The sequence below is a fragment of the Pipistrellus kuhlii genome, unplaced genomic scaffold (genome assembly GCF_014108245.1).
Source record: "Pipistrellus kuhlii isolate mPipKuh1 unplaced genomic scaffold, mPipKuh1.p scaffold_m20_p_5, whole genome shotgun sequence".
Classification (NCBI taxonomy): domain Eukaryota; kingdom Metazoa; phylum Chordata; class Mammalia; order Chiroptera; family Vespertilionidae; genus Pipistrellus; species Pipistrellus kuhlii.
In genome coordinates, this window is record NW_023425551.1 from 17,149,490 (window position 1) to 17,161,742 (window position 12,253).

The 12,253-nt window shown below is 35.3% G+C and overlaps 1 protein-coding gene across 7 annotated transcripts in view; it reads left to right on the plus strand.

Annotated features, from left to right (window-relative positions):
* EYA4 (EYA transcriptional coactivator and phosphatase 4) overlaps nucleotides 1-12,253 on the plus strand; it is a 228,475-nt gene that overhangs the window by 185,830 nt on the left and 30,392 nt on the right. For 4 of the 7 annotated variants that reach the window (XM_036414928.2, XM_036414925.2, XM_045572997.1 and 1 more), the window contains 3 exons: nucleotides 2,054-2,237; nucleotides 9,523-9,659; nucleotides 11,438-11,521. In XM_036414928.2, the coding sequence (XP_036270821.1) occupies nucleotides 2,054-2,237; nucleotides 9,523-9,659; nucleotides 11,438-11,521 (405 nt within the window). The remainder of the gene's footprint in view (nucleotides 1-2,053; nucleotides 2,238-9,522; nucleotides 9,660-11,437; nucleotides 11,522-12,253) is intronic. The other 3 variants (XM_036414929.2, XM_036414926.2, XM_036414927.2) reach the window with 1 other exon arrangement.

A 12,253-nucleotide genomic window follows, 5' to 3' on the forward strand; every position in this document is an offset into this window, starting at 1 on the left:
GTGTGTCAGTCTGGAGTTTAGTTTGTACCTGAGAGTCCAGTGGGAAAACACATCTGCACAGATGGTCAGGGGCCTGCACAAGTAGGGCCCTGTGATGTATAGGAAGACATTTAGATTGTATTCCAATCCCAGTGGGAACCTGTTAAAGGATTTTGAACAGGAGAATAGCATCATGTAATTTATGTTTTGAAAAGATTACTCTGGCTTCAGGGACTTTGGAGAAATCCAAAAAAAAAAAAAAAAAAAAAGGAGGAGACAAATTAGAAAACCTGTCCATTGGCTCCAACAGCAAGTCAAGGTGGCTTGGACCAGGATGGCAGTAGAGGAAATAAAGAGAAGCAGTTAGATCCTTGAGATATGTGTGAGAACAAAACGACATTGTCTTCCCCAGAAGCTAGTGGTCTGGGCCTTTTCAATAAGTAAATTCATCTTCCTTTAAGCACAGGTGCAGTTCAGGCTCTCTGGCCTCCGGTGGCAGCTCTGAGGCTCTCTAGCTATCTGACCTTGGGCAAATCCTTAAGCACTCTATGCCTCCATCGCCTTCAGGGTAAAATATGAATAATGATAATACTGCAGAGGGGGTTTGAGGGTTAAATGACTAAGTCCATGGGAGGCTTTAGAACAGTATTTGACACAAAGTAGTCACTATGAAAATGTTTTTACTGCTTTACTCTGAAAAATTTGTGTTGCTAGGCACTTTGTCCAAATATTTCAAGTTTTTTGTTTTTTTTGTTTATGGGCTCACACGTGGTAATGGGGACCATCAAATTTAGAAATGAACAGATAGATAGAATTTTAGTTTTCTGCCACACTACTTAATCCTTTCTGATATTTGTTTGTACACATATGTACTTACACAGAGAATTACCTCTTTTGGGAATCACATCAAACATGGGTCTTCTTTCCCTTAGGACCATGTATTAGGGAACCTTAATCCTGACCAAGGCTTTGTCATTATTAATAATAATTTGAGCTAAAACACACTAGATATATTAAATATCAGTTATCACAACAAATCCTTGTTCATGATCTTAATATGTAAAAAAAATTTGAAGGATTATTAAGGTCACTTTAAGGTTCTTAAATTTTTTAAATAAAAAGCAAGTCAGAGGATTTGATCCAATGTTTTCTCTTTTTCCCCCCTGTAACAAATGAGGCAAATAAATGTTTGAAGACCTCACTGACATCTCCAAGTCAGGGCCTCAGGTGACATGTGTCCTGTGAGAGACTGAGGAAAATATTATATTCATCTCCTTTTACTTACTCTTTATCTCCTGACAAGAAAACAAAATTATACTGGATAGGGGAATGAAAGAAGGGGAATGAAAATCACTATAATGCAGACTGAGTTGTGCATGGAAGCTAGGAGGGCAGCCACACCTCCCTCCCCCTTGCAGGTGATGTTAGATGTAGGAGACGGATGCTGTGAATATGAACTGATTCCATCCCCTTCTTGCCTCTTCAAGTGCATAAGACATGTTGATGTATATCCTTGGATAAATAATTTTGGGGCCAAAATGAAGCATATGTACCCTTTAGGCAGATTAAAATGTGTGTATTGATGCCAAAACCGGTTTGGCTCAGTGGATAGAGCATCGGTCTGTGGACTGGAAGGTCCCAGGTTCGATTCCAGTCAAGGGCATGTACTTTGGTTGCAGGCACATTCCTGGTGTGGGGTGTGCAAGAGGCATCTGGTCGATGTCTCTCTTTCATCGATGTTTCTAGCTTTCTTTCATCGATGTTTCTAGCTTTCAATCTTTCTCCTCTTCCTTCCTCTCTGTGAAAAATCAATAAAATATATATATATATATATTTTTTTAAATGTGTGTATTGGATCTAGTTTGCTAAACCAGCAGGGTAATTCATGACAATGTGTATACAGAAGGTGCCCACAAAATTGTCTCTGGCCATTAGAATCAACTCAAAGCTGTGGACTCTAAAACAAATGGAACCAAATACTAATCTTACAGTTTACCATAGCAATTGCTTCCTTTTCAAACCTGCCAGAGAGTAATTTCTATTTCAAACACACACATATCAATTACTGTTTCAGGATTATCCATCCTACACAGCCTTTGGCCAAAACCAGTATGCACAGTATTACTCCGCATCAACGTATGGAGCATATATGACATCAAATAACACAGCTGATGGCACATCGTCCTCAACCTCAACCTATCAGTTGCAGGAATCTCTCCCAGGACTGACTAGCCAACCAGGTACAGATCTTCATCCAGGTGAAATACTTTCATATGTTTTGCTGTGTCTAATAATATGGAGAAAATGGACATTTCAGAAACAAGGCTTGAAAGCTTCCAGACTATTATGCTCATGTTAATCTGCGCTAGTATCACTGTGTAAGATGACCTTCTGGCATCTGGAAAACACTTCTTTTTAGATGTGGAGCAGTTAGGAGATTTAGATTTTTAATCTTAAATGGCAGTGTATATGTGAATATAAGTGGATATAAAAAGGTCAGTGTGCCTTTTGGCAGACTCTTTTGTGATCGTCTTGACAACATAGAAAAGTTGTAGTATTATCTTCATTGTATATAACTGACCATATTTCCTTTATGCTTGAGAGACTGCATAGTTCCTTCACCTTCATGAGTCATCAGGGCCTCCAATCAGTGAATGTTTCCTACCCCCCTAGGGTTTTTAGGATAATTGCTAAGTAGTCTAATATCTTTGCCTAGTCAGCACATATTTAAAATCCATTGTATTTTTTGTTGTCTGAGGCTTATCTGTTTTCTTATTGTAATTGGATTTGTTGACACATATTTAACCCAGCTGAAACATTTAGAGTTAAAAGCAAATTTAATAGAAATTCAGCATAATTCCAATAAAAATTCCAGCAGGACTTTTTGGAGAAATGATCTAGGTGACTCTAAAATTACAAGGAAAGGCAAAGGAACTAGAATAGCCAAAATAATTTTTGCAAAATAATAATAAAGATTGAGGGATCACATTGCCTGATTCCAAGACTTATTATAAAGTACAGTAATCAAGAATGTGGGGCATTGGCAAAAAGACACATACTTAAAGCAATGGAATAGAACAGAGAGCCCAGATATAGACTTATTTACATATACTGGAAAATGGGTTTTTACAAAAATGCAAAGGCAATTGGAGAATGAATAAGTATTTTTTATTTGTTTGTTTATTTTAGACTTTTAAATTTTTTATTTTATTTTTTCCATCTCAATTAATTCCTTCTATGCACGCTTCCACCTCTACCCATCCCCTGCTTCTGCAATCATGACACTGTTGTCCATGTCCGTGAATTATTTTTTTTCTTTTTTGCTTAATCTCTCACCCCTCCCCACCCCATTCTCCTTGGACTGAACATGCATAAGCAAATTAAAAACAAACAAACAAAAAAAAACAACCCACAAAACTAAATAAACAATAAAATCTGCCAGAATCTTGACTCTTAATTCATACCATATACAATAAATACATGTTAAAACTAAAACTATAAAGCTTCTAGAGGAAGACTTGGGGGAAATTTTGTGGCCTTAGGTTATATAAAGATTTTATAGATATGATAAATAATATTCAGATCTTATCAGATTTTCTGTTTAATTTAAAGAAATTATTTCTACTTGTAACTATATTATTATCTCAACCAAAATCATAACAATATACAAGTCTGTATTTTTAAGGTATTCTGTGATCTCAGAACTTTAGTCAAGATACTTTAAGTTTGATTTGTCTTTCAGATCTTGCATGCATACAAAAAGTAAAGTAGATCGTAACTATGAGATTTTTTTTGTTATTATTGATGAATTCTGAGGTATTTAGTTTAATGGTATGAAAATTCTTTCCTATTAACCAACTCTGCATTTTATAATTAAATCAGAGACCTAAAAATTAAATCCAAATTTTTCATAAATCATTTTCTGTTGACTTCTCTCATTTTTAAAAGAGAAACATACTTCATGTTCTATAAGAGACAGCTGGTTGTTTTGATTTAATGATAAACCCTAATGAAATAAAGTTGGATTTAAAAATCTAAAGCATAGAATGTACAGTTACTCATTACTGTACTGATTAAAGGATAATTATTCAATCATGTATGGTGTTGGCCCAAGAAAATGCCTAAGGTAGTTGGTAATGACTGATGTTGTTTGGAAACTGCAAATAACATTCAGTTATTACTTTACCTTATTAGATATTTTGACAGTGTATTTAAAAGAAACATTACCATGCTGATTAAGAACAAATATTTTAGATCATTATCTTTATAAAGACCTCTCTTTGCTTTTAACATAAAGATTATCTTAGGTACATTTTAATTTTGATTTGCATTCAGAAAGAGGTGACTTTCGTACATTAAATTTTGAGATATTTTTATAGGTCCTTTTTAAAATATTTTAAACAGCCGAAACCGGTTTGGCTCAGTGGATAGAGCGTCGGCCTGTGGACTGAAAGGTCCCAGGTTCAATTCTGGTCAAGGGCATGTACCTGAGTTGCGGGCACATCCCCAGTAGGGGGTGTGCAAGAGGCAGCTGATCGATGACTCTCTCTCATCGATGTTTCTAACTCTCTATCTCTCTCTCTTCCTCTCTGTAAAAAATCAATAAAAATATTTTTAAAAAATAAATAAAATAAAATAAAATATTTCAAACATCTTTAACATTATATATAATTAGTCATTTGTAACAATATTATCCTTTACTATGAACCCTTGGCAGGCATTACAATACATTAGCTGATTAAATTTTACAAGTGCTTCAGAAAAGTAAGGGATATAGTAAGATCACTTCACTCTTTGAAAAGAAGCCAGTTTCTTAGGCAGAACTCAGTAGACTTTCCATAGCTTCATGGCATTTCACTTAAGGACAGGAAGGAAACAAAGTGCTAATTCAATTCATGGAAGCTAACCAGAGGATTTAGATAGAAAGAACTAACCACATTTAACTTCTCCGCCAACCTGCATTTTCCATATCTGCAGCATTAATGTACCCTAGGACAATTACCTGAGTGAAATTATTTGGCAGAGGCCCTGGAATTGACAGCTTTCTCCTTTAAAAAAAAAAAAAGTGTCAATAAATGTTTAATGACCAGTTGAGCTCAAGTTCCTGGTTTTGCCCTTTATCAGAAAAAAAGGATAGCATCTCCAAAAGCTATAGAGGTCAGAATAGTTCCACCTGATGGGAGCTGTAGGAGCCCAGATTCTGCTGTGGCCTCTTCAGGACCTGCTCTTTTACTATAAAGTCCTTTTGATGAATTTCTTGGCTTTCGCTCTCAAAAAATGGAAAAAATCTGTATAATTCTTGATTAGTAAAAACAGATATAGGTTTGTAATCGAAAGTGTTGCAGTTTGGAGGAGGAAGTGTAAGCCTAGTGGTTAAGGCAGCAGTTCTGGAATCATATCAGAATTCCACACACAAAACATTTCATCTTGGTAAGTTAAGTCTCACATGTCTCCAGTTTTCCCATTATTAAAAGAGGATAATGAAAGACCAGATTCACAGAGTCAAAGTGAAGTTTATGTTATAGAGCTATAGACAAAGATGCAGATATAGAAAAAATGTTTCAGAGTGCTGACAAATCAATAAGGAAAAGATAACCCAATTTTAAAAATGAGCAAACGAGCTGAAACCGGTTTGGCTCAATGGATAGAGCATCGGCTTGGGGACTGAAGGGACCTGGGTTCGATTCCGGTCAAGGGCATGTACATTGGTTGCGGGAATATCCCCGGTGAGGGGTGTGCAAGAGGCAACTGATCGATGACTCTTTCTCATCGATGTTTCTGACTCTCTATCTCTCTCCCTTCCTCTCTGCACAAAATCAATAAGATATATTTTTTTAAAAATGAGCAAAAGATGTAAACACTTATATCAAAAATAGGAGATACCAAGTGGGAAATCAACATAAAAAAAGTGTTTCACATCATTACTCATCAAGAAAATACTAATTGAATCTACATTAAGATACCATCAAACCCCCACAATGACTAAAGTAACAAAGACTAGCAATATCAAATATTGGCAAGAATGTCAAGCAACTGGAATTCTCATTGCTAGTAGGATAGTGAATTAACACAACCACTTTGGAAAAAGGTGATCAGAGTCTGTTAAACATGGACATATGCTTTTCCTCTAACCCAGCAGTCCCACTGCTAGGTATATATACCTTAGAGGAATGGGAGCTGAGTCCACAAAGACAAGAACAAGAATGTTTATAGCAGCTTTATTCATAGTTGCCTAAAATTATGAATAATCCAAATGTATATGAACAGAAAAATAAATAAAGCATATATAAATACATATCAATGTTCTAGCCACATTAAAAAAAAGAACAGATAACTGCCCCAAGCTACAAATGTCAATCAATCACACAGAGATAATAAACAATGAATAGTCAAACATATTTCAATAAGCATTTTAAAAGGAAAGACAGTATATGAAAGAAAATAATTAAGGTTTAATAAATATGGAGCTGATCCTCTTAGTTCTTTAAAAAGCTTACCAAAACACTTCTGTCCATATTGTGTCCAAATTTTTAGAGCCCTTTTAAGATCTTTCAGTAACTTGGAAAGAATCAGTGGTATCAAGTCCCATTTTTATTGAAACCCAAACATTTCTTATAAATTCTCCTTTCCCTGCCCCTCCCGCTCTTTTCACTCCCTTGCTGCTTGCTCCCAATTTATTGGAATAGCTAAGTTGTTTCTGCCAAACTCCTTCTTTATAGATCCAGTCAACCATCAACCACCCATAACATCACAGCGGCTTGGGGATTTTGCAAGTTTTTGTCCTTTCAGCTCTTGCACTGTTGCAAGAACAAAGCAGCCTTGTGATAGTTAACACCTGAAAAATGATCTATAGTGAAGAAAAAGACAGGTTGTATGGAATGTCGTCCCCAAAATATTATTACAAGCTTATTTTAAATATTAGAGTTAATTTGAATCTACATTTTATTTGAAAGAGAACATTTGATTTGCAGGACATAGTAGCCTTAGAAAAATTCTGTTAAAAAACAACAACAACTAAACATAGAAAAAAAAAAGTTATAATATGCTATATTTTGGAAGTTGGTGTGTGTTTAAATACCTAAAGCCTAATTCATACCTATGCAAGTAAGCTGAAACATGATTTACTGTAAGATAGAGCTATATTTAACCTCATTACTAAAACATTTTATTATGCTGTCTACTCTCACACAGTTGATAGCAAAGATCCACACAATGAACTGTGCTAGTAATGTTTTAAGAGCAAAGGATATTTGGAGCACAGACATATTTTTTAAAATATACTTTATTGATTTTTTTTTTACAGAGAGGAAGGGAGAGGGATAGTCAGAACCATTGAGGAGAGAGAAACATCGATCAGCTGCCTCCTGCACACCTCCTACTGGGCATGTGCCCGCAACCAAGGTATATGCTCTTGACCAGAATCAAGCCTGGGACCTTTTAGTCCCCAGGCAGACACTCTATCTACTGAGCCAAACCAGTCAGGGCCAGATATATTTTTGATGCTGTTCTGACATGCACAATATTTCCCAAAGATGTTATAACTGTTATAAATGATTATAAGCCATGTAGAATTTACTATTATTTAGAACATCTCAGAAAAAAATATTACCTACATGTTATATAGTTTGTTCAGATTTGATTGTTTATATTAAGAACTGCTTGGCTGTCCTCAAAATTATTTTACTTTAATTTCATTATAAAACATGAAGTCATAGCATCTTTATGTTTAAAATTTCATAACCTAAATTCAATATAGCTTGCCATCACTCTCCTAGAAGTTTTTATTTTGTGCATATTATTTAAATCCAATTAAATGTAAATCAGATCTATCTCAATAATTTAAAAAGGTAGCTGCTATTACTCATGCCTTAATATCTCTTTCTCACACACACACACACACACACACACACACACACACCACTTGAGATTCAGAGAGATTGAATAAAATGCTTGCAGTCATAGTATAAATCTGACTCTGGTTACTTATGAGGTTTTACCACACCTCACTAATGTCTCCATTTATTTATCTTAGCACACCCCAACCTCACATGTACACACAGATTTGCCAGTGCTCAGTACTTCCTACCTCATAAGATGCTTCACCATTAGCTTTAGACATGCCAGACTTTAAAGAATCTATGAGACATGAAGAAATCAATTAGATACAAAGTCTGAAACTTAGGATGCAGCCTGGTTGGGGATATAGATTTATTTAATAGTCATCACACAGAGGGTAATTAACATGGATCACCCAGATAGTGTGGCATGAGAAGGACAGTGATTTAAGCGTGGAACTTGTAAATACCAACACAAAAGGAATGGGAGAAGCAAAAGGAGTCCAGGTCTCCTAGGAAGAGCAGGTGAGAGAGAACCTAAACTTAGGAGAGTGTAGGGTATCAGCTGCCAAATATTGGTCTGAGGGGTGCTGTCTAAGAGGATCAAACCCAGCATGGAGACCCAGGAATCTAAGGTCTGAGTCTCTCTATTGCATTTGTCAATGAGGTAGTTATTGGGGACTTTGAAAAAGAGTAGTTTTACAGTTTTGGTGAACTGAAGCTAATTGATGACAAATTGGCTGTCAGGAAGTGGAGAGAGATGTGCTGTCCAGTACTGTAGCTGCTGGCCACATGTGGCTTTTGAGCACATGCAATGTGGCCAATACAGATTGAGGTCCACTGTAAGTGTAAACACACACAGGACTTTAGTTTAAAGAAGAGATTATGTAAATTATGTCATTGATAATTTTATATGGATCACATATTGAAATTGATATTTTGAATAAATTAGGTCAATTAACATAAATAGAGTTAATTTTACATGTTTCTTTTGACGTATTTTAATGAGGGTTCCAGAAAATGTTAAATTATTTTTGTGTTACATTTGTTGTTCTCATTATATTTCTGTCAGACAGCACTGGTATGCAATATTCTTTTAAGAAGTATTATTAAAAAAAAAATAAAGTAGCAAGCAGATAGCTTCTAGATGGAAATACAAGGTCAAAGGGAAGGACTTTTAAACTTGCCTATGACCCCAGAAGAGGAAAAGGTTGGGCCAAAGATGAGAGAGGTTTTGACTAATGGAGTAAGATTCCTTAAGAGGTGAGGTAGGGGAGTCAAGTTTACATGGAATTGATCCACAAGACATTTCATTCTCTGAACTCTGATGTCAGGAGGTGAGAACAGATTTAAATTTAGATAAATCAATAGGTGGGGGTAGAAACAGGAAGTTGAAGGCATATGGAGTATAAAAGGTGTTCAGGTGTAATAGATCACAGAGACTGAAACTTGGGAGGGATTTGTCTTATCTATAGACAGATATTTTTGTCCCTTTAGGATTATGGGTATTTGGGAGTATAAATCTCTGTCTCTCTCTCTGTCTCTCTCTCTGTCTCTCTCTGTCTCTCTCTCTCTCTCTCTCTCTCTCTCTCTCTCTCTCATCCTAAGATTTCTATGAAATAAGAATTTGTTAAGATGATTAATAATGAAGACTCATGCCTAATCTAAAAATGAAGTGCTGTTCTTGATGTGACTTATGTATTTATAGGAGAGTTCGATACCGTGCAGAGCCCCTCAACACCCATTAAAGATCTTGATGAGAGAACATGTAGGAGTTCTGGGTCAAAGTCCCGAGGAAGAGGCCGGAAAAACAATCCCTCCCCACCTCCCGACAGTGACCTGGAGGTATGCTGACTCATCCTCAAAGAGCGTAATATGATGTTTTATTTTTATTGAATACATATTCTATACTTACAGTTTCATAAAGTTTCAAACTGTGTGTGTGTGTGTGTGTGTGTGTGTGTTGCACAAAATTTGTGCACTCACCAGGGGGGTTGAAGGGATTCTTCAGCCCAGCTTGCATCCTCTCACAGTATGGGAGTCCTCAGGGGATGTCTGAGTGCCACAGAGGCAGGAGAGGCTCCCGCCACCACCAATGCACTTGCCAGCTGTGAGCCCAGCTTCTGGCTGAGCGGTGCATCCCCTGTTGGAACACACTGACTACCAGGGGGCAGCTCCTATGTTGACCATCTGCCCCCTGGTGGTCAGTGTGCATCATAGTGACCAGTCGTTCTACTGTTTAGTCGATTTGCATATTAGCCTTTTATTATATGGGATATATCATGATAAAGGGAATAGATCTACTTTGCAATAGGCATTTCAGAGCTGAAAGTTTGAGATTTCATCCATTATAATGACCAAATTAAAAAAAAAAAAACTAAAAAAAAAAAAAAAAACTAAAAGTGATAATGAGTTAAAAATTCTAGGTCTGAGATAATTGCATCTTTTGGTCCACATTAGTACAAACAAATTTTAAAAATAATTGTTTCCGGGGTGATTTTCTGAGAAACAACCATTTGGTAGTACTAATGTAATGAAAGATACTTATATGGGTCAATTAATTTTAAAAGGTAAAATTAATCTGTATGAAAATGAAAAGTTATTTTCTGAAAATAGAAAAAAAAATTTCAATAATCTAATACAGGTTAAAATTTTAGATCTGTATAAATTTTTATGAGTCTTTTTTTTTTTCTACTTAAAGCTCTTTTGAGATATATATCCATATGAAACAGGTTGACTTTTATTATAAAATATCAGGAGAAACTATTCTTAACCATAATCTGTTACTTCTTAAGCAATTGCATGCTTCAATTAAGAAAAAACATTAAATTTCTAGATTTGGTCAAGTTAAGTAATAGTCATTACACCTTCTTCATAAGAGATCATTTCCTTTACCTGAACAACAGTAGCAGATTCAAATGTATTGAGGAACTCAGCAGGTGACAATCTGATGGGTCAGTTGAGCTAAGAAGCCAGCCTACTGTGAGAACAGAGAGCATTGGCCTGATCAAGAGGGGCCCACCCATCCCTGTGGCACCTCAGCCAGCATTGCTACAGCTTCAACATTCTCTGCTACAGAAAGAACCCTGAAGTTTGTTTGAAATCTCCTAATCTTAAAAAGTTGATCAATAATTTGAAATATTTCACTGTGCAGACCAAACAACCCACCTGATGGTCTAAGTTGACTCAAGAGCTCATACTTGGTACTATCTATTTAGGGATTATTAATGAGTCTTTTAAATATTTTTAAATTTTTGATTCTTTGAATGTATTGCAAAATATCACAAATACATGAGGCATAAAACTTTAAGATAGTTTCAAATTCACTTTTATCACTAAGTCCAAATATGTCTTTTGCAGTATTAACTGCAGATAAATATTTGGGTGAATTTCTTTAAATCAGAACATCTGATTTTTAAGCTTATTGTTTGCATAAATCTTACTCCTCAGGTTTTACAAGGGTTAGATCTGGAAAATTGGGGGGAAAGTAATGGAGTAACATAGGTTTCTCTAAAATGGTACCAAGAGTATATCCAACAACAAAATGAGGTGCTTTTTACTTCTAAAGAGATTTCTACTTCCTTATAATTTAATAATTCTTTGATATTTATCTTTTTCTTTAGCGTGTGTTTGTCTGGGACTTGGATGAAACCATCATTGTTTTTCATTCACTGCTCACAGGTTCTTATGCCCAGAAGTATGGCAAGGTAAGTAATCAGGATGTTTTATCCCAAGAAACCTTGCTAGAATTTTATTTTGTTCAAAAATCAAGAGCCATTTAAAAATATATTTAGCCATCTGGGTAGCTCTATTGATAGAGCATTTCCTAGGTATGAAAGGTTGCTAGTTCAATACCTGATCTGGGCACATACCTAGGTTTCAGGTTTGATCCCCAATTGGAGCACAAAAGGAAGGCAACTAATGTTTCTATTTCACATATATGTCTCTCTCTCTCTCTCTCCCTCTTTCTCTCTCTCTCTCTCTCTCTCTCTCTCTCTCTCTTCCCTCCCTCCCTCCCTCTCTCTCTTCCTCTCTAAAAAAATCTATAAAAAATATATTTTGGGGTGAGAATTAAAAGCATAATTAGAAAAAATACATTTATGTGGTTTTATTGCAATCGATCATATCTGCTCTTAATTATTTTTTTCTACTAGCCCATTATTTTTTATGTGAATTGGCAAATTTTACAAAATTAATAAGAAATTGCATTATTTTTTCTTCTTCATGAATGAGTTTTCTACATCAAAATAAAGCTTATTACTTTGATATAATTATTTTATAAAATTTTTGTAAATCGAAATGGACTTTAAGCATAAAAATTACATATATAGATATATATCTATGCAGATCTATAGATATAGATATAGATATAGATATAGATATAGATATAGATATAGATATATGTAGATATAGATAGATAAGCTACCAAACAACTGGTC